General features: G+C 63.2%; 1 protein-coding gene across 1 annotated transcript; it reads left to right on the top strand.

Annotated features, from left to right (window-relative positions):
- The first annotated feature begins 121 nt into the window (after positions 1 to 121).
- On the top strand, positions 122 to 24,620 carry ESPNL (espin like). The gene is given in 15 exon segments (XM_058301300.1): positions 122 to 415; positions 1,707 to 1,897; positions 4,103 to 4,289; positions 5,916 to 6,098; positions 13,788 to 13,919; positions 19,565 to 19,693; positions 20,668 to 20,865; positions 22,773 to 22,794; positions 22,797 to 23,278; positions 23,280 to 23,337; positions 23,340 to 23,422; positions 23,425 to 23,524; positions 23,527 to 23,744; positions 23,746 to 24,099; positions 24,101 to 24,620. Coding segments are annotated over 15 exon segments (2,898 nt in total). The 3' UTR covers positions 24,368 to 24,620.
- The last annotated feature ends 388 nt before the right edge of the window (positions 24,621 to 25,008 follow it).

Raw genomic sequence — 25,008 nt, 5'->3', positions numbered from 1 at the left:
AGGGCTGCCAGCGCCGCCGCCTCCCAGCTGCCCCGGCGCGGCCGCGGGTAACCGGATCCCGGCGCTCGGCCGCCTGAAACGGGACGCCGCGCGCGGCCGCACAGCCGCCGGGCGGCCGAGGATGGCGGCGCAGCGGGCGCTGGCGGCCGCCGCGGCGGGGGACCTGGCGGCGCTGGAGCGGCTGCTGGAGGGCGGCGCCCTGGGCCCCGGCGTCGCCGACGCGCGGGGGGCCGGCCCGGTGCACCACGCCGCGCGCGCCGGCCGCCTCGACTGCCTGCGCTTCCTGGTGCGGCGCGCGCGGCTGCCCGGCGCCCGGCGGGCCCACAACGGCGCCACCCCCGCGCACGACGCCGCCGCCACGGGCCACCTGGCCGCGCTGTGCTGGCTCGTCCGCGAGGGCGGCTGCGGCCTGCAGGTGCGCACGGCGGGGGCGCGGGGCTCCCCGTGCCTCCCGGGACGCGGCCAAGCCGGACTCGGGCGCGCGGCGCCGTGGGCGCAGCCCTCCCGGCCCCACCCCAAAGCCAGCACCAGCTCCTCCAGAGCCAGGCCCCCCCGACGACCCTGCGGCCCGGCCCCCTCCCCACAGCCCCTGCCGGGCGGGGGGTCTTGCCACGGGTCCCCAGTGGGCCTGTTTTCCAGGATCTGGACAGTCCCTGGAGAAGCTCCGTGGAATTTTGGGTCCACAGCCAGAAGCTGGGGTGGGCGCTATGGGGTCGGAGACTGTGCGGAGGGGGTCTGTGGGGTGGGGGCTGTGGGGTTGGAGGATGTGGGTTTGACTGTGGAGTCGGAGCTGTGGTGTGGGGGCTGGGGGGGGCTGCGGGTGGGGGGCAGTGGTGTCAGGGCTGTGGGGTCGGGGACTGTGGGGTGGGGCACCATGAGGTATGGCTGTGGGTTGGACTGTGGGGTGGGGGCAGTGGGGTGGGGGCTGTGGGGTTGGAGGATGTGGGTTTGACTGTGGAGTCGGAGCTGTGGCGTGGGAGCTGGGGAGGCTGTGGGCTGGGGGGGCTGGGGGGTGGGGGGCAGTGGGGTCAAGGCTGTGGGGTCGGGGACTATGGGGTGGGGCACCGTGAGGTATGGCTGTGGGTTGGACTGTGGGGTGGGGGCTGTGGGGTCAGGCCTGGGGGCTGTGGCGTGGCTTGTGGCCCCTTGGGTCCCGCTGACAGCACAGCCCGGCTGGGGCAGCTGCTGAGACAGGACGGGGGCTCAGTGCCCACCTGCTGGCGTTCTGTCCCGAGCCACCCTCTCCCTTTCCCGCCTGCCCCTGGGTGGCCCACCTGCTCCTTGGGAAGCTGGGGGCCGCCTCTGGCAGGTCTGAGTGCTCAGAGAGGCCACAGGTGCATGGGGAGCCCCCCGCCAGGTCCCTGGGGAGGGAAGGGCAGTGTCAGGGACACCCCCCCACCCCCCCAGAGCCGCAGGCCTCGGCCTCCATCCAGGCTCTTCGAGAGCCCACAGGGCAGAGCCGCGCCTGCTTCTGACCGCCCGGGCCTCGGGGGGCCCTGCTACCAGGCCCGCGGCTGGTGGGTGGGCAGGTCAGCTGAGGCCGGTGGTGGGCTGGGCAGCGTCCGCCTCCGGCCGTGCAGCGCCCAGCTGCCTGCCCTGACGCCACGTCCCGGTGGACAGGGCCCTCCTGTGTGCGCGGGGGAAGCAGGGAGGCGGCTGGGCATACGGGCCTGCGCCGGGCCCACCGTCCCCTCCTGCCCCGGCAGGACCAAGACGCCTCGGGCGTGTCCCCGCTGCACCTGGCCGCCCGCTTCGGACACCCCACCGTGGTGGAGTGGCTGCTCCGCGAGGGCCACACGGCGGCGCTGCCGACCCTGGAGGGCGCCTGGCCACTGCACCACGCCGCGGTCAGCGGGGACCTGACCTGCCTGAAGCTCCTGGTGGCCGCCCAGAGCAGGTGAGGCCCGGGCAGGGGCAGGGGGTCGTGCCCGGGGAGCGGGCTGGCGAGAGGCAGGGGATGCAACCCAAGGCAGGGGCCAAGGAGGGGACAGAGGAGGACTGGCCTGGGGGCGTCAGAGGGGGCCTTGTGGGCAGGCACCCTGTCAGCGGAGGGCGGGTCTGGAGTCGGGGTGGGGGGCAGAACAGGGGTGAGCCTCCAAGTGGGGGGCCAGGAAGGGCCCTGGCTGCGGCCTGGGGACCTGTACCCTGCGGCCACAGGGACCGGAGGGGACAGTGAGAACAGCCAGGAAGGTGCTAGAACAGCCCGCACGGGGGCGCACACAGCAGGGGAAGGCGGGCAGGAGGCGCGGGGGCCCTCAAGGCGTGCCCAGGAAGCTGAGGTCGTTTCATGGGTGGACCTGGGGAGACCAAGGGTCCCGGTCAGCCTGGCTTGAATGCGCCCACCCCACTGTCCCGTCCCCGTGCCAGGGCTCCTCAAGGATGGGGTTCTGTCACCAGTGTGGACAGGCAGGCCCTGGGGTGGTGGCAACAGGACCCCTCCCCCCAGTGGTCCGGCTCACCTCGGCCCCCGTGCCGGGCAGCTGCGGCGGGCGAGGGCACAGCCGGAAGGGCTCTCACGCCCACCCTTTACTCGGCCGCCTCTCGAATCCCTGGGCTCTCGCCTCGGTGGACCGTCTCTCCTCTTTCTAGGGGAGCGTTCTACTTGTCCCATTGTCACAGTCGCCCCATTAGGGACAAGCCCCGAGACCGCAGCTGTGGAGCGGTGCCCTCTTCTGGATCTATGTGCCCAGGGCATTTGGATTCTGGGGTCTTCCCTGGACCCCAAACTGGCCCTCAGACCACACGGAAGCACCCACATCTTTCTCTAAAAACATCCACCTCCCAGCCAGCGGGCAGACCGCTTGCTGCTGTGCCACGTCCCCACCAGGGCCCTGGGGGTCTCTGCTGAGCTGTGCCACCCTCTGCCCCTCTGGGGAGGCCCCCTGACCAGTAAGGGCCTCCACTTCTCCACGGTGTGGGACCAGGGCCAGAGGCAGCGAGTGACGCAGAGGCTGTCCCCAAGGCGGGTCCCGAGGAGGGCTCTGGGCCTGTGGGGAGGGCCTCAGTTTCCCCTCTGCCAGCTGCGGTCTGTGCCTGCATCCTCCATGTCCCTGAGCTGCGGGGACGCTCCTCTGGGCGGGGTCCTGGAGCCACTGGGTTGTCATCAGAAACAAGAGAGGAGGTGGGATGCTCACCGCAAACCAGCCCCGCACCGGAGGCACCCCGGCTGGTGGCCCCAGGAGGCGGAGGGTCCGGAGCAGGGAGCCAAGTCTGTTTCCTGACGGGAGCCGAGGTCACCGTGCCCTGCCCCCCTCCCGATGCCCCCGTGACCCCGGCCACAGCCGGGGCCAGTGTTTTCCACTTTAGCTCCTCTCCATCCCATCCAGCCAGAGCGCCCAGGCGGGGCAGGCACCCCCAGGCTCAGGAAGGGGGGCTTGGAGGCAGGGGGTGGCTGGGGGATTCACAGTCAAGTCCAGATTGCGACCTTTGGTCTAAACAGATGGATGTTTATGACCTGGACCCTGAAGCTGGGTGGGGCTGGGGGCTCCAGCTGGGGGTGGCAGGGACCCCCGGGACCCCGGGCAGCAGCTGCAAGGGGTGTGGGAAACGCCTTCCACAGCCGCGTTCCCCGTGTCTGCTGCCAGGGCGTGGGCAGAGGACCCGCTCTCCCTCAGCCCGGCCGCTGGGGACCAGGGACTCTCCTGTGCCCACAGTGACCCGAGCACAGAGTGGGGCACGGGAAATCCAAGACCCGGCCCTGGTCGGTCGCTCTGGGGCCTGGAACGCGGGTGTCCTGCTCACACTGCCCTGTGTAAGAGCGGGCCCTGGGCTCGGGGGCGGCCTGGCCTGCCCACCGCCGCCCCCCTGTGCTCTCCAGGCCGTCGTGCCGACTAGAGAAGGCGCCCCTGCCGAGGCCCCAGCCCAGCTTCCAGCTTGATGGGAATGGGCCGATCTGGCTTTCAGCAGCCAGTGAGCCTCGGCCGGGGCAGTGCGCAACCTGTGCAAACTCCAGGTGCAGGCTGGGGCTGCACAGCGTGGGGCGGGCACACGCAGAGGCTGGCCTGGCGCCCGCACCAATCCGCCAGGGCAGGCCCTTCCTCCCTGGGGCCCCCTCACCACCCGCTACCCGCCAAGCACCCTCTGAGCCCAGCTGTCCCCGCAGTGGCGTGAACCGGCGGACGCACAGCGGCGCCTCCCCCCTCTACCTGGCCTGCCAGGAGGGCCACCTGCACCTGGCCCAGTTCCTGGTGAAGGACTGCGGGGCCGACGTGCACCTGCGTGCCCTGGACGGCATGAGCGCGCTGCACGCCGCCGCCGCCCACGGCCACTACGCCCTCGTCGTCTGGCTGGTAAGGGGGCGTCCCACCGGGTCGGGGAGGGGAGGTCCAGTGAAGCGCTACCCCGGCCCCAGAGCTGCTTCTGAGCCACCAGAGCCTGTAGCCAGGTCGGGGGTCCCTCTTGGGGTCAGGTGGGCCGTGCACAGAGCCGAGAGCTGCTCCGGTGTCTCGTCACTGAGCGCCCGTGTGCGCCGGGCCCGGCCTGGGTACCGGGCCACGGCCACGAGCTGGCAGGTATGGGCCTGCTGGGCAGCCCCCAGCTCTAACCCCCCGCGTGGCCCCAGAGCCGCCCTGTGGCTCTCCCCAGCATGGCAGGACTGTGGGAGCCCCCTGTTTCCCCTGGGGCTCCCCTGCACCCCACCCCCAAGGTATCCAGGCAGTGGGCACGGGAGCCAAGTTGCCCTGGGTGCACCCCAAGTCCTGCCTGCTCTGGCCCCAGGGCTGGGCATGCAGCCAGTGCTCAGCGTGGGACGTGGACCCTCGTGGGGGTAGGGGAGGCGGGTGGGGGGCCACTGAGCCACACGGGCCACCACGCAATGGGCCATGGCATGAGCCTCTGTCCTGGGGAAGCAGCAGCAGGGCCATGGGGGAGCAGGGTGGCTTACAACCTGGCTCTCTCCATCCAGGGACAGGGCACTCGCTCCTTGGGGGCCGCTGCCTCCTGGCGAGGGTCTCCACCGTCCTTTGCCCACCTCGATGTTTGAACATCGAGTCAGGAACGCGCTGGGCTGCGGTCTCAGGAAGACCAGCCAGCCTAGGCAGCTGGAGGCGGCCGCGCCCACGTCAGAAGGGGGTCGGCAGCCCGAGCCCGCCGGCCAGCGGCCTTCACCCTCGGGGTGAGAACGGGCCACGTGCAAGCCACGGCGCAGGGGGAGGAAGGGGCGGCGCCACGTGCACGGCCCTCTTGTGAGGAAGGCAGAACGTCCTGGAAGACCCCCCCCCACCTCACTGGCAGAACTGAGTCACGCCTGTCCCCGGTGCTCGCTCCAGGGTCCACTCCAGAGGAGAGGGGGTGGCCACGGCTGTCGGGATGGCCTCCTGACAGCATCTGCCCCCGAGGCCCATGGGCCAGAGCCCAGTTGGCGTCCCCACAGGTGGAGCCTGTGCGAGGGGCCCCCGTCCCTCCCGTGGTGGCCAGAGAATGGCCGCAGGCTCCGAATCCAGTGCTCCCAAGGGGCCAACAGGCCCTGTTTGTGCCGGGGTGGGCTCAGGAGGGAGAGAACCCCCAAGGAGGCCGAGCCGACATCAGCTCCCCAGTTCCGTCCCCCCATCAGGGGACACTTACCACTGTCCCTAGTGCCAGGGGTGGGGTTTTTTCAGTTGTGCATGCCACCAGGCCCTGGGGATGATTGGCTTAAGATTTGGGGCTGGGGTGGCTTTGGGGACTGTGGAGTCCCCAGATAAAACCACCGAGGCTCCCTGCGCCCCCACCCTGAGCCCTGGATGCCCCGCTGCCCCGCTACAGGGGCGTCGGAGGAGCCTCTGGTCTCAGGGCTTCCTGGGGTCATGGTGCCTTCCCAGCAGGCCAGCCAAGGTCACCTCACTTTGTGCCCTGAGCCCTGTCCCCTCCGCCCCGCCCCTGGATGACAGCCTGCAGGCCGGGTCCGTGTGCCTCCTGCTCCTGCTCTGCCCCCCCAGGTCACGTTCACCGACATCGGCCTGACCGCGAGGGATAATGAGGGCGCCACAGCCCTCCACTTCGCAGCACGCGGCGGACACACGCCCATCCTGGACCGGCTCCTGCTGATGGGCGCGCCCGTCATGAGGGACTGCTGGGGGGGCACCCCTCTCCATGACGCGGCCGAGCACGGGCAGATGGAGGTGAGGCCCGTGGGGGGCGGGGGGCTGCCAGGCAAGGCCCCCAGACTCAGAAAGGTAGCCGCTCCCGAGGGCCTCCCGTGCCGGGGCGCGCCGTAGAGACGCCACGTCCTCCTCAGGACGGCCTGCAAGACGGGCTCTCAGTCCCCTTGTACAGGTGGGTAAACTGAGGCTCAGGGGGGCAAAGTCTCTTGCTCAAGGCCTGGTGGCAAAGCTAGGACCCAGACCTGGTGACGAGATCCCTGCCCCGTCCCCGACGCTGTGCTCCCTCCGTTTGCACAGAAACCCCGGCTCGCGGTCAAGGCCGGCCGTGCCTCCAGGGCCGCCCTGGGCTGCCGTCTCGGCTGCAGGCACACTGAGCGGGGTCAGGCCGGGGGGACGTTAGCCCTTTGCTGTTATCCAGATGAATCCCGGGGCCCACAAGGCTCGTCTCGAGGAAACAATATGCAGAACCCCCAAGCCGGCAGGGGCGCCGTTCGCTCAGAGCCAGGGAGCGAGGCCGTCGTGGGGACAAGGCGCGGGCACCGCCGAAACTCAGCGAGTGGCCACTTGATGTCTTACACGGCCCCAAGGGTCCAGAGGAGCTGGGGAAGAGACCCCCGTGCGGCTGGTCGCCCGGGGAGGCCGAACAGCTGGAGTCAGGGCGGGCGGGCAGCAGCCCAGCATGCCCCACTGCGTGTCAGAGGGGGGAGGCGAACCTGCCGGGCGAGGGTCGTCCTTATCCAGCCCGGGGGGAGGGACCCGAGAGCCCCTGTCCTGAGAGCCCATGGGGTCTGGCTGCTGGTTCCCGGGCTCCAGGGTTAAGGTCGGGGCGGGCCTTCTCGTTAGCTCACACGTCCCCCCGAGTTCTGGAATAAATGGAAACAGACAGAAGCCTCGAGGCGAGGCCTGGGAGCCGGCCGCTGAGCGTTGCCCCCCCAGTGCTGCCCCCGGCCTCTGAGAACGGTCCACCCGGAGGGGCCTTGCCTAAACGGGGCCTGGAGGAATTGACCTTGTCCCGGTCACACCCAGCGCCCTGCCTGCAGCACCTCCATTCCTGTCGGTGCCGCCTGCTGCAGGCTGTAGCTGAGGCCGCGTACCCCGGCCCGCGGGGCAGGCCTGGGGGACCGCCGACCTGCAGAGCCCATCCCGGCCGCTGCTCCCGGCTGGAAGCCGAGTCCTCCTGGGCCCCGGGGGCCCGGCCGGGTCGAGCGAAGGAAACGGTCTGAGGAGAGCGGGCCCGTTGCAGGTTCTGGCCAGAGAAGCAGCCAGGGCTCACGGCAGCACTTCCGGAGCCCCTCCCACCGCTCCTCTCCCCCCGCCCCCCTGCAGGCCACCCCTAAGCGCTGCGTGACTTGCACCCCTCCTCGCGGTCCCCCAGCCCCATCCCACCTAGGCGGGAGGGGAGGGGCCGAGCTGCTCAGCAGGCCCAGGGAGAAGAGGGAGGTCTGAGCACCCTACAGGGCTGCTTTTTGATCTGCTACATTTTTTAAAAAAAAGAACCTGGGAGGAGGGGCTGGATGGGAGTCAGGGGTGCTCGGGAAGAGGGAGGACAGGGGTCTGGGAAGAGGCGCAGGTGTGGTGGGTGGCCTCTCGGGGCCGCGGTTCAGGGGTGGGAGTGGAGAGTGTGTCCCAGACGGGCACCCCAGGGAGGCAAGCACTGAGCGGAGCCGGTGCTGGGGGGCTCAGGCAGCGCCCTCCCGAGACCCCAGCTCCTCCTCCAGAAGTGGGAGGGGGGGCCTGCCTCTGTGGCTTTCTTTCTTTTTTATTATTTTTAAAATTATCTTTATTTTTCAAAGCAGCAAAACTATTTTTCTAAAATGAAATACTCTGTGGAAGCCCCTCGGGCCAGGGCAAGCCAGGAGCCCTCCCGCCCCTCACCCTGCCTTGGTGGGGAAGCACGGTCACTCCAGCCTCCCCGCTGAGAAACTTTTCCCTTGAGCTGGTTCCCTCTTTACCGGCCGCTGGCTCCCACCCGCTCCACCGTCTAAGAGCAAACCGGAGGCAGCGCATTGTGGCAGCCACACGCCTGAGCAGACCCTCCAGGGCAGAGCCTGCCTTGCTTCCTCAATTGCGTCTCCAGCGGGATCCAAGCAAGGTCCGCAGAGTGCTGGTTTGTCTGCTGAACCTCTTTTAATCTAACCGTTTCAGAAATATACTCCATCCCAGAAATGTCGGGATACCACTTGACTTTTCCTTCCCTCCTTTTAAAATGAACATTTTAGAACAGTTTAGAATATTGTTAGATTTTCAGAGAAATTAAGAAGATAGTGCAAAGAATTCCCATATACCCCACATCATTTTCCCCTATTACTATCAGCTTACATTAGTAGGCTGCATTTGTCATAATAAACCAATACTGATACATTGTTATTAACTGAAGTCCATACTTTATTGAAATTTCCTTAATTTTTACCTAATGTCCTTTTTCTGATCCATTCAGTTGTCATGTCTCCTTAGGCTACTCTTGGCTGTGATAGTTTTTCTCCTATTCTTAAAACCAAAATTTCAGAATAATGAGTTGTAGGCTTAGCATCCTCCCAAGGGAAGCAATGATTATTTTAATATATTTGATGTTTTAATATATTACATTCATTATTCTTTAAATGGTGTGAATGACAATGATTAATTTTTAAATGTTAAACCAATATGGCATTCCTGGAATGAATCCAACTTGGTCATGATATATTGTCCCTTTTATATACAGCAGAGGTCTTGCTAACATTGTGTTTAGGATTTTGGCCTCTGTATTCTTTAGTAAGATTGGCCTATAATGTTTTTTTCTTATACTGTCTTTGTTACGTTTTTGCTTCAGGGCATTCTATGAATTAGGGAGTATTCCCTCTTTTTTATTCTTTAGGCAGTTGTGGTTACATTGGTCTCATTTCCTTAAATATGTTGAAGAATCCACAAATGAAGCCATCTGGATTAGAATTTTCTTTGAGGGAAGACTTTTAATTACTAATTCAATTTATTTATTTATAGAACTATTAGGTTTTCTATTACTTTTATGTTGGTTTTGTAAGTGAAAATTTTTCTAGAAATTTTTTTTCTGTGAACATTCCAGGAATCAGTTTCATCTAAGTTGTCAAATATGTTGGCATAAAGCTATTCAGAATACTCTCATTATTCTTTATAGCCTGTTGGGTATTTCCCCACTTTTTATTCTAGATGTGGGTTGGTTTTTTTTTTGCCTTTCTCTTTTCGTCTCTATCAAAGAGTAATCTGCCTCACCAGAGATTACTCTGTATTATTCAGGTTTTCAATCAGGTTTCAACTCTGCTAATTCTCTCTAATATATTGGTGGGGTTTTTTTCTATTTCATTAATTTCTGCACTTGCCCTTATTCTGCTTTCTTTTCTAACTTCTTGAGAAAGTTTATTTTCAGCCTTTTTTCTTTTCTAATATATTTATTTTAAGGCTATGAATCTCCCTCTAAGTACTGATTTAGCTGTATTGCACACATTTTCTTAATGGTTCAGTTAAAAAATATTTTCTAATTCCCATTTTGATCCTTCCTTGACCCACAGATTACTTGAAAATGTGCTTCTTAATTTCCAAACATATGAAGCTTTTCAGTTTTTCCATTTGTTACTGCTTTCTATCCTAATTACATTGTGGTCAGAAGCTATACTCTGATGATTTCAATCCTTGGCTCTTTGCTGTAACCTAGTTTAAGGCTCAATGTATGGTCAATTTTTATAGATGTTCAGTGTGTTTTTCAATAGAAAGTATAGTCTGTGGGCTCTTGTTTTTTTTCATTTCATTTCTTTGGTCTTTTTTTAATGTTACATTAAAAAAATATGAGGTCCCCATATACCCCCCACCCCCCTCACCCCACTCCTCCGCCCATAACAACATTCTCCTCCATCATCATGACACATTCATTGCATTTGGTGAATACGTCTCTGAGCACCGCTGCACCTCATGGTCAGTGGTCCACATCATCGCCCACACTCTCCCACAGTCCACCCAGTGGGCCATGGGAGGACATACAATGTCCGGTAAGTGTCCCTGCATGTGGGCTCTTTTATATATTCCATTATGTCTAGGTTGTTAATTGTATTTTAAAAATCCATCTACTTACAAATTTTTGTGTACTTGTCCTAAAATTGCTTGAGAGAGGTTGTTTAAAAAAAAACAGTCATCTCTTGGTTTATATATTTTAAAGCCATATCTTTGCCTTATTTTATCTGATAGTAACTATAGGTACATTAGTTCTCTTTCTGTTAATTCTTTGCCTGGTATATCTTTTTCCATACCTTTACTTTCAGCCTTCTGATTCCTTAAGTCTTATCTGTGCCTCTAGTTGACCACTTATGCCACCCCCCCTTTTGTCAGTTTGACAATCTTTGTCCATTTATAGTCAGTGTAATTGCCAATATTTTCAGGGTTATTTTTTGCCCCCTTATTTTTGCCTTTTATTTATCTTTCCTAATCTCTTTCTTTTCCTATTTTATCTCCTGTGTTAGCTCAGGTCTCCAAGAAGTAGAAGCCAAGAAGGAATTAGATATTCAAGAGATTTATTGAAGGAAACACCACTGGGAGGGGATGCTGTGTATGGAGGGGCTGGGGGGCTGGAGGAGCAGCACTAACGCAGAGATGGGTTCAGAGTGCGGCAGCTGGGGCCAATTTGTCGAGTATGCTCCCCACTGTTGGGAACCTGAGAAGCACGAGTTCCTGGCTGCCACATCTTCTTCTGGATTTTTAAAAAATTCATTCCACACTTTCTCTCTCCTAGATTAGAATGCACTCTATTTCTGTGCTTTTAGCAGCTACCCTGAAATTGTAACTTGAATCCTTAATTTATCCAGGTCTAATGTTAATCAATACTTTCGCTTACCCACATACAACACAAGGCTCTTACAACAGTCAAAGTTTGTTTTACCTTCCTCCTGAGTTATATGCCATTTTTGTGATCTATTGTTACACTTTTTAAAATCCCGTATCACTGTTACTTGGTCAATGGTCATTTAGACTTTATTCATAAATCTACCACTTTCCTTCCTTTTCCTTCCTTCTTGTATCTCAGGCCTTCCATATGAAATCCCTTTCCTTCTGAAGTAAATGATTTACTAATAGATCTTCCCTTCTTATGGCAAATTTTTTGTTTTGTTTGTTTGGAAACATTTTTATTTCATCTTCAATATTGAAGAGTTTTTGCTGGGTATGGAATTGTAGCTTGATAATTTCCTAATGTTTTTCCTCTGGCTCTTTGAAAATATCATCCATTGCCCTCTGGCTTCCATTGCTGCTGTCAGGCTGTCATCTTTTGAAAATCTCTTTTTCTTAGAATGATTTTAAGATTTTCATTTTGTCTTTGGTTTTCTGCAGTTTCACTATTATTAGACCTGGAGTGAATTGCCTTTTATTTATCCTACTTAGGATTTGTTGGGCTTCTTGAATTTGTGCTTTGGTTATTCATCTGTTCTGTGAAATTCTCAACCATTATCTCTTCAAATATTACCTCTTCCCTTTTTTCTTCTCTTTTTCTGTGATTGATATTATATGTATATTAGAACCTTACTGTATCTACTGGTTTTTTTTTTTTCATCTTATCTCTTTGTGCCATATTCTGGACTGCCTCTTCTAACCAACTTTCTTTTCTTTTTAATTTTGTTATTGTTTTTCTCTTCTAAACCTTCTATTTAGTCCTTTTTCAAATCTACCTTGTCACTTTTTTTTCTAATTCAAATCTCTTTTTTTATCTTTTCATCTTTTTTTAATTAAAGTTAATAGATCACAAAGAACGTTACATTAAAAACCGTAAGAGGTTCCCATATAACCCACTCGCCACCCTCCCACCCCCATCATTTTTGTAAATTGTATTTTTTGAAGATATATATATCTCAAAAAATGTTACATTAAAAAACATGAGGTTCCCGTATACCCCCAACTCCCCACCCCACTCCTCCCACACCAACAACCTCCCCCACCATTGTGGCACGTCATCACACTTGGCAAACACATTTTGGAGCACTGCTGTACATGGATAATAGTTTACCCTGTAATTCACACTCTCCCCCAGTTATGGATAATAGTTTACCCTGTAGTTCCACTCTCCCCCAGTCAATTCAGTGCATTATGGAGGATATGTAAAGTCCAGCATCTGACCCTGCAATATCATTCAGGACAACTCAAAGCCCCAAAAATACCCCCGCATCACATCTCTTCTTCCCTCTCCCTGCCCTCAGCAACTACTGTGGCCACTTTCTTCACCTCGATGTTACAATTTCTTCTATTACAAGTCATAATCATTTTATAGTAGAATATCAGTAAGTCCACTCTAATGCATATTTTATTCCTCCATTCTGTGGACTCTGGGATGGTGATGTCTACTCCACTTCTAGATCAAGAGGGGGCTTAGATTCCACATGGATGATGGATGCAATTCTCCTGCTTGCAGTTGTAGGCACTCTTGGCTCCCTGGTGTGGTGGTTGACCATCTTCACCTCCCTGTTAGCTGACCTGGGTAAGTCCAATGAACCAGAGAGTAGGAGTCACAACTCTACTGAGACTCACGGCCCAGCTGGTACATGGCCAGTCCAGAGATTCAAGTCTCCTGAGTATGCTCCATCCCCAGCGCCAACCACAGGTTCAGTGAAAGTGACAGAAGAGGCATGTGTGGAGAGGTCACATCTGAATCCAGTTTCACCATACTCAGGGGCACAAATTCCAAAGTAAGGCCCTCTGACATGGCACAGAACTCCAGATCCATCTGCCATGACCACATACCCTGTGGGTCTCCATAGCCTTCAGGAGAGCCAGCACCTAGGGCTGTATCTACTTGGGCTTTTTCTCGGGTCCTGCTGAGGTGTGCATATAAGCGTGACTCTTCTGATGACCTCCTCTTTTTTTAAAAAAAAAACTCTTAGCCTTATAAACTCATTTGTCTCTGCCATTTCCCCCTTCTATTCAAGGTCAAATCAGCCTTGTCACTTTTTATAATTTCTATTTCCATGCCTAAATTTTCAAGCTTGGTTTTTGTTCCTTTGAGAGTAGTAAGCATAGTTTTTTTTGTTTGCTTGTTTGTTTTGTTTTTGTAGTCTGTTCTCATGTCTGTGTGGGTCTGGTTCTTGGTTGTATTTGCTGTTTCTCGTTTATGGTATCTTATTTCCTTGTGTTCTTGGTTTTGTTTGACTGGATGCTAGGTGTTATATTTGAAAAATGGATTGTGGGAGTAATCTGAGGCCTCAGGTGATAGCTTATGTGCCTCTGCCAGGCAAGAGGGGAAATTCCAAGTCCATGATCAGCTTAATCAAAGTCCAGGCTGGACGCTTCCTGGACCGTCCAGATGATGGGTCTCGGAGAGGACTGGCTTACTCTCCCCGCTCCCCAGTCCCCGGCAGCTGCTGAAGGTGCAGCTCACTTTTGTAACTCTTCTGAGTTCGCCCTGGTAATTCCTCACTCCCTGTTGTGCCTCTGATGCTCTAAGAAGGTGATTTTTGCGTTTAGCCCATTGTTCACGTTGTCCTGGGGAAGGCGACCTCAGGAACCTGCTATGAGGCAGTTGGCAAGCGGGGGTGGGGCCCTGTCAGGGCCAGGAGGCTGGGGGGCCACTGAGCGGGACAGGGGACCCCACTGCCCATATCTCGTCCTGCCTCTGCAGTGAAGGGCATTGGGCCTCCCCTGTGAGGTGGGGGCCTGCCTTGGGGCCAGCTGAGCACAATGTGCCAGTGCTGCAGGGGTCATGCCAGTGCCCCCCTCCTGCAGTGCTGCCAGACTCTGCTCTCCCACCACGTGGACCCCTCCCTGAGGGACGAAGATGGCTACACAGCGGCCGACCTAGCTGAGTACCACGGACACCGAGACTGCGCCCAGTACCTGTGGGCTGCGGCCCGGCCGGTAAGGCCTCTGGGAGGCCCCGTCCATCCTGGAGGGAGGGGGTAGGCCCCACCACAGATCCTGATAGCCCAGCTGCTAGAAAGCTTGTCTCTGCACCTGGGGGTTGCCAGGAGAAAGGGCACAGGCCAGGACGGGGCCAGGGTGCCAGGTCAGCTGGCCAGGGCTGGGGCCGGGGCGGGGGCAGGGGCAGGGGCAAGGGCCAGGCCTGGGTTAGGGGCAGGGGCCAGATGTGGGACCAGGACATGGGTGTGCTGCACCCGCTCCTCTCTCGGGCGCCTCCTTGGGGATCTGGGACCACCTGAGGTGGCTGCGCGGTGCCCCACCGCAGCCTGCCTCTTGCTGTCACTGGCAGAAGCACGCCCCAGGCACGCCTGCCGTCGGGGGCAGCCCAGTGGGCTCGAGAGCACACGAGTGCGAGCTTTGCCCTGGTCTCGCGGCTGTAGAGCTGGGATGCTGGGCACTGCCTGCCGTGGTTTTAGTACAGCACCTGACGGCTGCGCTCGCGTGGTTGTTGCTTGGTCAGGGGTGGTCTTGGCTGGGCCTGGAAAGCGGTGGCCCGTGGCTTCCAGTGCAGTAGCCAGAGCTCTGTTGTCCTCCAGCCTGGGGAGGCCCTGCTGCCTCCCTCCTCCCTCCCCGGCTCTGCCTCAGTCCCTCCAGTCGCTCCTGCCCACCTGCCTGGACGGCAGCCGAGAGTGGGGGCGGGAGGGGGCTGCACCCCAGTGCCTGCCACAGGGAGCCGGTCCCGCCTGGCCTCCGGGGTCCCCCACCCTTCCCCGGCCCACCTCACAGGGTATCCGTGTCCCCTGCCTCCCACCCTCCAGCCCCTCCTGACTCCTGGGCCCAGCCCTCCAAGGACTGGGGTTCCGGGCCTCTCCGGGGCCACCTCCTGTTTCCCACAGTAGCTTCCAAGGGCTGCACCCCCTTCCAGGCCCCCTGCCTCCCTGGCGTCAGGGGGACCCCTCCCTCAGGGGCCCCCACACCCTTCTGGGCTGTCTGGGGCGTCTCCCTGCCCCCCAGGGGAGGGGCACCTTCTCGGGAACTCACTGTGCCTGCGCCCCAGGCCATGGCGGGCCACATCCGGTCAACCTGCCAGCTCTTGCCCCTCCAAACCCTCGGCTCTTGAGGCTGGTTGGGGCATCCACCCTGAGTTTCTGGGCCCCCCCGGGAGCTCGGGGTGAAGGCCTGGAGCTCCATGTTTTCCACTTCTCCCGTCATGGGCACCCCGAGGCAGCGGGCGCCCACGGGGAAGAAGGGGCTTTGGGGGGGTGCAGCTGGCCCGGGCCACACTCCATTGGAGTGGGGAGTGCTGTCCTGCATCCCAGCTGCCCTCAAATCTGCTTAGCGGGGCCCGGGGCCCCAGGGACCCCCGCGAATGGAGGGCAGTGACGGGAAGGCTGTGTCCACCCCGCACTGGGGCCCAAGGCTGGAAGCTGTGGGCTGGGCTGGTCCCTGCCTGCTGGGGGGGCAGCTGCTGGGGCAGGGGGTGGCGCTGCACATCCCATGCAATATTGATGGAAATGCAACACCCAGAGGTCGCCTGCCCTGGCCTCATGGTGCGTGCTGGAATCTGCCGTGTCCCCACGAGAGCGCAGCCTGCCGTGCCCCAAGGCCCCAAGCCCTGCGCGCTGCCCCGAGCAGCCCATCCTCTCCCTCCCCGCTACGACCTGGGCCAAGGCTGCCTCCACCCTCGGATGGGGGGAGGCCCCCGCAGTCCCCGCCATCGGCCAGGGCTGCAGGGCTGGGGCTGGGCGCCACTCCGTCTGCAGCCGGGGACCGCGGCCGAAGGCGGGGACCAGAGCCTCGGCCCCCGACGCTGGGGGACCTACCTCCCGGTATCCAGGGCAGGACAGCCCCCCCACCCTTCCCCGCACCTGCCTCCTGGAGGCCCCAGGCTGCAGTGAGGGGAGTGAGGGGGTTCAGGCAGCACCTGTGCCTTGGGGCTGAGGGCCGCTGGCACCCCCTGTCCCACTGTGGGGCCCCTGTGGTCTGCAGCACATCTGGAGCCCCCGGAGCTCCGTGTTCCCACCCGTAAATGGACAGGAGGGCCTCAGTGCACGGGCAGACCCTTGGCACAGGGCGTCCCCTCCCCGGGTCAGGAAGGGCCCGTAGAACCCCATCGTTTTACACCTAGGGAAACTGAGGCCCGGGGGCAGAGGGCTGCCCTGGGCCGACGCCCGCTCCTGGCTGGCGGCCGAAGCTCAAGGGCGGGTACCGGTGTCAGCCGCTCTGTGGGTCATGATTTGCTGGGCCGGGTGGCGTTACAGCCTGTCGGCCTGCTCAGGGCACTGCCCTCCATGCATAATGCACGGCAGACACGGCCACTGCTCAAATCTCACCGAAATCCCGGAGGAGCGCAGGCCGGGCCGTGGGAGGCAGCCCCGGGACGAGAGCGGGCGCCGGGGCCCGGGGCCTGGGGCCGACCCCTGCCGCCCTCCACGGCCACGTGGGGTCACCCGGGCTCGGGGCTGCAGGGACGTGGCTGCCCCTGGTGCCTGGGAAGCGTCACCGCCACCGTCAGGACATGACAGAAGCCACCACGCACGCGGAGCCCCAGTGTCAGGCCGGCTCCGGGGTCTCCAGAACGTTTGTCTGCAGAACCAGCTCTGCCGGGGTCTGATTCACAGGCTAGGGAAGGGAAGAGGTGACTTCCCAGGACCTCTCCTTAGCAAGACCTGGAGCCGGGATGTGGCCCCGGGGACAGGGTGATGTGCTGGGCCATTCCCAGTACCCCCAAAACCAACCTCCTGCCCCTCCCAGCCTCCCCTTGGGTGGCGGAAGAGGGGCGCTGGCAGGCTCGGAGCGCCGTGCGGGCTGGCAGGGGTGGGGCAGGCCAGCAGGGCCCGGGGCTTGGCCCTCCTCCTCCGTCCACTGTCCGACTGCCAGTCCCCACCTTCCCCGTCCCCAGCTCCGACAGGCCTGGGATTGGCTCCCCCCGGCTCGGCGCTAACGCGGTCGCCATTGCTGGGTCGTGGTGCCGGCAAAGGGCACGGCCTCCGGGGCCTGAGACAGAGGGTTCCACTACAGCCCCGCAGGGGGTGTGGGCATCGTGTGGACGTCAGCCCCGTGGCCTCCAGCTCCAGGGGCAGCGACGGGGGCCCACTCAGACGCCCCCAGGAGGTTCTTGTCACGGCGGAGGAATGCTGAGCTTGGGGCGCCCGCGACTTCACAGCTGCTCGTGTGGCTGCTTGGTCCCCCAGGGTGGCTCGGGGCCACACCCTGAGAAACAGCAGCAAATGGCCAGGGCCGGGTTCCTGGTGAGGGGCGTGACGCGGCGGCCCCTCCCCTGGCCGGCCCACCCCCGACAGGCCCCCGCCGGCCACCTCCTCCACTGGTGCCACTGCCGATGTCCCAAGCAGCGACTTGAGGGGCCTTTGGTCCTGGGGTCTCAAGCAAGTAGGAGCTGGAGAAAACCTGTTGCCCCCTCTGAGCCTCAGTTTCCCCCACGGAGCCCCAGGAACTGTGCTGGGGTTGGGAGGGGCCCTCTGGGTGGTCTCCCTTCCTGAAAGGGCCGCCTCTGAGGGCGACTGTGACCCCAGGAGCCCGGGCTGCTCCCCTCTACCCCACCCCTCCTGGAAGGGTCAGCCAGCTCCCTGGCCCCCCGTGTAAGGGATCCCACACCCAGCCCGAGCCCGCCGGCCACCTGACACCCAGGCCTTCAAATATTCATGGGAAGGGACACGGCCCCGCCTCTGTCCTCCTGCCTCCACCCCCAGGGGCCGCAGCTGCCCCGGGACCGCGCGGCTCCCCCTGCCCTGTGGCTGAGCGCGGCCGCGCCCCGGCAGGATTCCCGGAAGGAGCCAGGTGCGTGGGGACGGGCAGGTGGGCCACTCCCCATGGGCTCGGGGGGCCTGGGCGGGTGTGAGTGAGGAGTCGGGGGCCGTGAGCACAGACCTGGGGTCCTCCTGAGGGTGCCCCCCGGCTGGGGTGCCCGCAGACAGCCTGCCCTTCTCTGGGGCCACAGGCATCCTTGCCGAGAGGCTGAGAGCAAGGGGACCCTCCGAGAGGGCAAGGCCAGCGCCCCGGGCAGGCCCAGGCCACCACGGCCCTGCACAGGGTGGCGAGGGGGCCGAGATGGCCTCACAGGGCGCCAGGCCACGGGGTCCTCCTGAGCTCAGGCTCCTTCTGAGCAGGGCACCCGGCTCCTGCACGGCTTGCCCCCCTTGACCCTGTGCCCACGTCCTGGAAAGGGGGACTGTGAGTTTGAACTCAGCTCAAAGCTCTTTTCAGCACCAGCCTGGGCCCCCGAGGGCCACGTCCGGCCTTCCCCACCACCGCATGGAGGTGGCGAGGCGCTTTGGCCTCACTGCCAGGGCGGGAGGCTCGGATGGAAGTCGCATGGCTTCTGAGCTGGAGACAGCTGGGCAGCCGCCCGCCAAAGGGGCGTCCCAGAGCCGCTGGCATGGCAGGAACCCAGGGTCAGCCGCCGGAGAGACGGGGCGAGCCTGCTCTGAGCTTCCAGCCTCTGGGAGGATGGCTGGTGTCCTCCTGGGGACCTCGGCCAGCCCAGGGGGACGTGGGGGAGGTGGGGGCACACACAGCACTGTGGCCAGCGCCTAAGGGTCAGCACCCTGCAGGCCTCATGCCACCAGTGGCCCCCTCTGAGGTCAGCAGAGTGGACATCGTGGCTCCCATTGCTCAGGTGGGGAAGTCGAGGCCCGGCTGGCAGAGACGGGGCAGCCGCTCTAGGCTCAGGGCTCCTCCAGGCTATCCAGCGGTCAGCGCCTCGGGGCGGGGGGATGGCTGAGCCCAGGTCTGCGTGGGGTGGCGGCCTCTCCGCACCGCCCCGTCCACCGCCCCCCAGCTCCTTACGAGGTCCCTCGCTGAGCCGACCAGCCCAGAGACACCAGGCCCATGTCAGGGAGCAGGTCATCTCGGTAGCGTCAGGGACCGTCACGAGGCGGACTCCTGCCTGTGTGCATGTGGGTGCACCTGTGTGTGCACACAGGTGTGCATTGTGTGCATCTGCATGCAAGGTGTGTGCACGCACAGGTGTGTGTGCTTGCGTGCATGTGTGTGCACCCAGGTGTACACTATGTACACCTGTGTACAAAGTGTGTGTGCACCTGTGTGCAGTGTGTACACCTGTATGTGCATAGACATGTGTGTACACAGGCGTGTGTGTGCACCTGTGTGTGCACCTGTGTGTACATAGGCATGTGTGTGTATACACTTGTGTGTGCACCTCTGTCTGAGTGCAGCGGCGTGCACAGGCGTGTGTGTGCACCTCTGTGTGTACCTGTGTGCACAGGTGTGTGTGCGTGTGCATAAACACGGGTCTTGTAAGGCCAAAGGGAGGTGAGCGTGAGCCACACTCCTGGCCTTGGCGCCCGCCCAGGCTCCTCCCAGAGGGGCCGTGAGCAGGGCCTGGAGACTGGACGTGTCCGCCAGTGCAGGTGGCCCGGGAGCCGTCAAGGCAGAGCACCGGCAAGCGCAGGCCTCGGGCAGGAGCGCGGGGAGTGCGGGGAGCCCCGGGTCACTCAGCGTGGAGGGCAGGGGAGCGGGACGGCCAGGCCGGACCCGAGGGGCATTGTCCCTGTCCCTGCAGACCTGCTGCCTGTGCCTGGCCCGCTGGCAGCCCCACTCCTGCCTGGAAGGACTGGGAACTGCCAACGTCATGGCTCCCCAACCAGGCCTGTCCCCTGCAGGTGCCGCTTCTGATGACGCCCCCACCGCCGCCGTTCCCCCCGCCACCGCTGTTGGCCGCGCAGCCCACCCTGGAGGAGGGCAGGACAGGGGCTGCGGGGCTCGGGATCCCCACCCGTGAGTACTCGCCTGTGAGCGGGAGGGTCCTCGGGCAGGGGCAGGCGGGGTCAGGCCGGTGGGGACCTGGGGGCCCCTTTGGGAACTGCTGCTGTTCTCGGGGACGCCAGCAGGTCCGGCTGCCTCCCGGCCTGAGCCTCCATGGGCCAGCTCAGGGCCAGGGATGGTCTGGAACCTTTGGGGGCCGTGACCAGCCCTCACGAAGGCAGAACATCCAGAGCCTACCCACCAGCGGGCAGCGTGGTCGGAGGGAAGGCCTCCGTGGGCCATGAAGTCGCGTGTGCACGTGCCCGCGGGGGCGTCACGGGGTGTGTTTCTCACGCTGGGCTGCGGCACAAGCGCCCCAAGGCTGCGGGCCTGCGCGCAGGGGTGGGAGCAGGAGCTTTGGCGTCGAAGGGCTGCCTTTGGCCCCAGACCTCTGGGCCGCACACTGCCCCAGCGGCTGCCAGGCTGCGGGCGGCCGGGTGAGGGCCGCAGACGGGCTGGGGGTGAAACACGGGCTCTGGACTCACCAGGCAGGGGCAGGCCCCAGCGACATCCCAGAAAAAGCCCCAGCGACGAGCGAATCTGCAGGGTCAGAAGCAGGGTGCAAGAGCTGTCCTCAGGCTGGGTCTTGGGGGCCGGGGTCTCGGACCCCCGACTCAGCGTCCCCCTTCCTCCCAGCAGCAGCACCTCTCGGCCCGGCCCGGCCCTGCCAGCCTGACCAGCCTCTCCCCAGGGAGCAGCCGGTCTGCACCACGCCCGGGGGGCTCCCCGCACCCACCACGCCTGGCCCTACGGTGCGTCCCCCTCCCCGGCCGCCCCCCAAAGCCCAGCTGCTCCCTCCGCATGCATGCTCGGAGGTGGGCCAGGCGCGTCCCAGGCCCTGCCGCAGGCCCCGGGCCCAGCTCCCCCAGGCGGCGCCCGCCCCCCCCACCGCGCCCGCAGCACACCCCCCCCCCCCCCCCCCCCCCCCCGTTCACCTGGGGCTCCCGCTGTGTCCACACAGGGGGCCGAGTCAGCGGCGGCAGATCGCGCCCCGGATGGCCTGGCCGCGCCGCAGCCGGACGGGCTGCCCTCGGGCGACCTCGACGGGCTGGTGCCCACGCAGGACGAGTACGGGCGGCCCATCCCCGAGTGGAAGCGGCAAGTGATGGTGCGGAAGCTGCAGGCGCGTCTGGGCTCTGAGGGGGCGCCTGAGGCCCAGGTGGGGCCCAGCAGGGGGCGGGGCCAGGAGGGGGTGGGGCCTGGGAGGGGGCGGGGCCGGGAGGTTCTATCGTGGCAGGTGGAAGTGGAAGGTGGGGAGCCCCGGAGCCGGCACGGGGGATCCGGAGACCCGGGTACGCAGGGACCGCGCTACCTGCCCCACTGGGACTCAGCCTCCTCTTCCACGGGAGGACGAAGTTGAACCAGATCAGAGGGTCTGAGCAGGCCCCTGGGTCTGCGTGCAGCTGTGATTCCTCGTGCTCTTTTATTTAACGGATTCTCGCCAGGCGCCCACCTCGCAGCGAGGACGGTTCCCAGCTGTGCAGGCAGCGAGTCCCGCCCCCTGGGGCTTGTAATCCAGCAGGAGACAGGTGGCACACAGGGGCTGCACACCTGGGGAGCAGGGGGTGGGGTGCCGTGGGAACAGGAGGGGGCGACGGCAGGGTTCAATGTGGGGGCCAGGGGCAGCCTCTCTGGGGACGTGAAGTGGAGCCGGGGCCTGAGGACGCGAGGGCGGGGCCGTGTCGGGTCCAGGACCAGCAGCACGTTCTAGGCGGAGCGAGTGCAAGGGCCCTGGGGCATGAGGGACAAAGAGGCTGGCGCCCCGGGAGTGGACGGGGGAGGAGTTGAGGTCGGAGAGGAAACAGCAGCTATTGGGGGTCCCTGGAAGCCCCCTGGGGAGCCTTAGGGGATCCGAGCTGAGGGAGCCGTGACTTCCCTTGGGTTCCCACAGGATCCCTCTGGCTGCGGTCATTCTAGAGTCTACCCCAGAGGCCTCTGGTCTGGTCTGAACGATGCATTCCATGGCCCACGGTGTAGACCCGTACTGTCCTCCACGACAGGACCTGTCACGTGGGGCCCCTTAGATTAAATGAACTCAGATTAGTCAAAAGTAACACTCGTTCTCTTGGCTGCCCTCGGGCACCCCCAGGGCGCACGGTCCTGCCGCCGACAGCACTTATAAACCTCTCCAGCCGACAGCGCTGTGGGGGCCAGGTGCCCCTGCGCTCAGGGCAGAGCCAGGCAGGCACAGGCGGGGGTCTTCTGCCTCAGCCCGGAAGCCCGCCAAGCCTGAACGTGGGGCAGGGCCCACGGACCTGTAGAGATGCTGGCAGTGCGGGGGAAGTGGAGGGCGGCAGGCCAAAGGGGCTTGGGGATCCTGAGTCAGAGCTGATTGGCCTTGGTCACAGCCCGGCGAAAGGCTGGGGGTCCCTGGGCTGGAGCCTCGTGGGCCGGGCCCCTGCCCGGGGCAGCAGCCCTTCCCCGCACGCTGCTCCTGCCTTGGCCCAGCTGGTGGAAGGCACCGGAATCACTAGTGCAAAAGGCAAGTTCGGTCGCCCTTCCTGGGACCCAGCGTCCAAGGCAGCCCCTCCCTTGGGGACCGCCAGGGAGGCCCCGGCCTGGCACGGCACCCACCGCGGAGGGGGACACAGCTCAGTGCCCCGGAGACTGCGAGTGCTGGGCAGCAGGCATGAGCCGGGGAGGGGGTCGTTCGAATGAAGTCAGCTGCCCCACCCCCCGGGCCAGTGGTTGAGGCCACCCGTTCTCCAGGGCTGCCGTCCAACCGCAGAAGGTTCTGGAAATGGGTGAGAAGAGGCTGGGAGGCCTCTGAGGAGGAAGACCCTTTGGATAAACATTTGGGAGGGGAGGGGGGAGATGAGGAAGACGTGGGGGCACCTCAGCCTCTTGCAAGGGGGGAAACTGAGGTCGTACCTGCCCTGGGACCCGGCCTCTGGCCTGGGGCTGGGGAGGGCGCTGCCCTGCTCACTCATGAAGTCCAGGCCAAGGGCCAGTGGGGGACCGTGGGCCGGGGCTGGGTGTGAGGGGAGCCCCCCGGCGGGAACCCGCCCTCTCCAGCTGCGACACGAGGGTGCACCTCAACCCGCCGACCAGCCCTCTCTGTCCCAGGGTGGCGGCGGGGGCCCGGGGCCGGCGAGCAGGCGGCTTGGAGGTACTCGCAGACCCACCAGGCCATGCTGGGCCCCTTCGGGGAGCTGCTGACCGAGGACGACCTGGTGCGCCTGGAGAAGCAGATCGCCGACCTGCAGCTGCGGCACCGCTGCCAGGAGTACCAGAGCGAGCTGGGCCGGCTGGCGGCTGAGCTGCAGGCCCTGCTGCCCGCGCCCCTGCTCAGCGTCACCGTCCACGGCCACCTGCTGCCCCAGGAGCCTGGGCCGGACGGTGAGGAGGCCACGGCGGCTGCATCCGAGGGCTCGGCCGAGGCCGCGGTGACCGTGCCCAGCGGGCAGCCCCTGCCCTCCTGGTGCAGCCACGTCGTCCGCCTGATGCGCAGCATGTCCCTGCTGCTGAAGGGCATGAATGGGCTGACGCGGGCCAACGAGAGGCCGGACACCCCCGGGAGGCCTCGCCCGGCCCCCTGCGCAGCGCGGCCCCAGCACGAGATCCAGGAAATGCGGGGTGTCCGTGCGGACGCTGCGCAGCCACTTCGAGCCGGGCCCCGGCCAGCCCTGCGCCATGAGCCGGGGGCCTGTGTGCGGGGGGCCTGGCCCGGGCAGTGCCCGGGGGGCTGCTGGGCGGCCCCCGAGCGGCCCACGACGGCGGCCCGGCGGGGGGCGAGGCCAGGCCTGGCGACGCGGAGGCGGCCAGCGACTCGGGCATCAGCTGTGAGGAGGCCCCGTCCGGAGGCGGGCACGCCCGGCCTGGACGCCGCGAGCCTGCCGCAAGGAGCGCATCGTCATGCTCTTCCTGGGCCACTGGAAGAGGTCGGCCTACGCGCCGGCCCTCAGGACCGCAGCCGGCAGGACTCTGGAGGCCCATCGGGCCGCGCCGCAGGGCCAGGAGGCGGCCGGCGGCCCGCGGCCACCGCCCCGCCAGGGCCCCCGGCTCGGCCAGCTGTGGCAGCAGCGCCGCGTGCTCGCCCCACCTGCTGGGCCACTGGAAGGCCATCCTGGCGCGCGTGCCCGCCCGGCAGCTGCGGCGGCTCAGCCGGCGGCCCCGCGGCCACGCTGTCCCGGAGCAGTTCCTGCCCCACGTGGACGGCGCGCCCATGGCCTACGGCCGCCTCAGCCTGGACCTCTTCATGCTGGGCTACTTCCAGCTGCTGGAGTGCGACCTGCCCCCCGAGGAGCGCAAGGCGCGCCACCTGCTCTGCTTCGAGGTCTTCGAGCACCTGGGCGCCCACGGCTGGGAGGCGGTGCGTGCCTTCCACAAGGCCGTGACCGATGAGGTGGCTGCCGGCCGCCGCGCGTGGACCGACAGCTTTGCCGACATCAAAGAGCTTTGCCGACATCAAAGCCCGCTTCTTCGGCTCCAGCCGGGGCCGCGCCTGGGACACAGAGCCCGGCGGCCGGACCGACCTGACTCCGCCGGGGCCGCCGTCCCCTACTGCCACCCCCTGCAGTGACCCCGCGCCTGTGGCCCAGGAGCTGGCGCCCAGCCCCCAGTGGGGCAGCTTCAGCAGCGAGGACATCTGTGGCTACATCGACCGCAGCTTCGCCTTCTGGAAGGAGAAAGAAGCCGAGATGTTCAGCCTCGGGGACTGAGGCTGGCTGGCAGCCCGTGCTCCGAAGGGGCCTGGGGGCCGGCTTGGGAGCTCCCCGCTCTTTTCTTTCGTCCTGCTCCCCTGGTGGGCAGGTGAGCCCCGGGGCAAGGCTGACAGGTGCTGCATGGGCTCAGTGCCACCCCGGTCCCACACCCGTGGAGACTAATACTCAGCTGGGACGTGCTTGTCTCCATCACCCAGAGCCAGACCTGGAGGGAGACGCCTCGCCCAGCCCTGGGCTCCCGCTGCGGTCGTCCGGCTCGGCTGGCTGCAGCACCCGGGATGCCGGCGGCGTTTCCCACTTGGGACGCCTTCTGGGGCTCCAGGGCACCTGAGCATCCCGTCCCTGTTTCTCCAGTGCTGGTAGCCCTGGCCCGACCCTCGGCCGGCCCTCCACTTGAGCCCTGGGGCAGTGGTCGAGGCCCTTTGCCTCCCCAGGCCTCTCTGTGAAATGGGAGCCACTGGGGGGATTCCTGGGTGGGAGGCCTTCCTTTCAGACTCAACCTCCTTCTGGAATTCTCCAGACGCCCGAGCCTGCCTCGTGCAGTTACCCGCTGACAGGCACGGGGCCCCCTGCCCTGTCCTGCCAGTGCCCCCAGGGTGCTCAGAGGCCCCTGTCCCCAAAGGAGGCTCCCTGTCCAC

This window comes from Dasypus novemcinctus, chromosome 7 (assembly GCF_030445035.2).
Source record: "Dasypus novemcinctus isolate mDasNov1 chromosome 7, mDasNov1.1.hap2, whole genome shotgun sequence".
NCBI classification, from domain to species: domain Eukaryota; kingdom Metazoa; phylum Chordata; class Mammalia; order Cingulata; family Dasypodidae; genus Dasypus; species Dasypus novemcinctus.
This window is presented reverse-complemented; position numbering and strand designations above follow the sequence as displayed.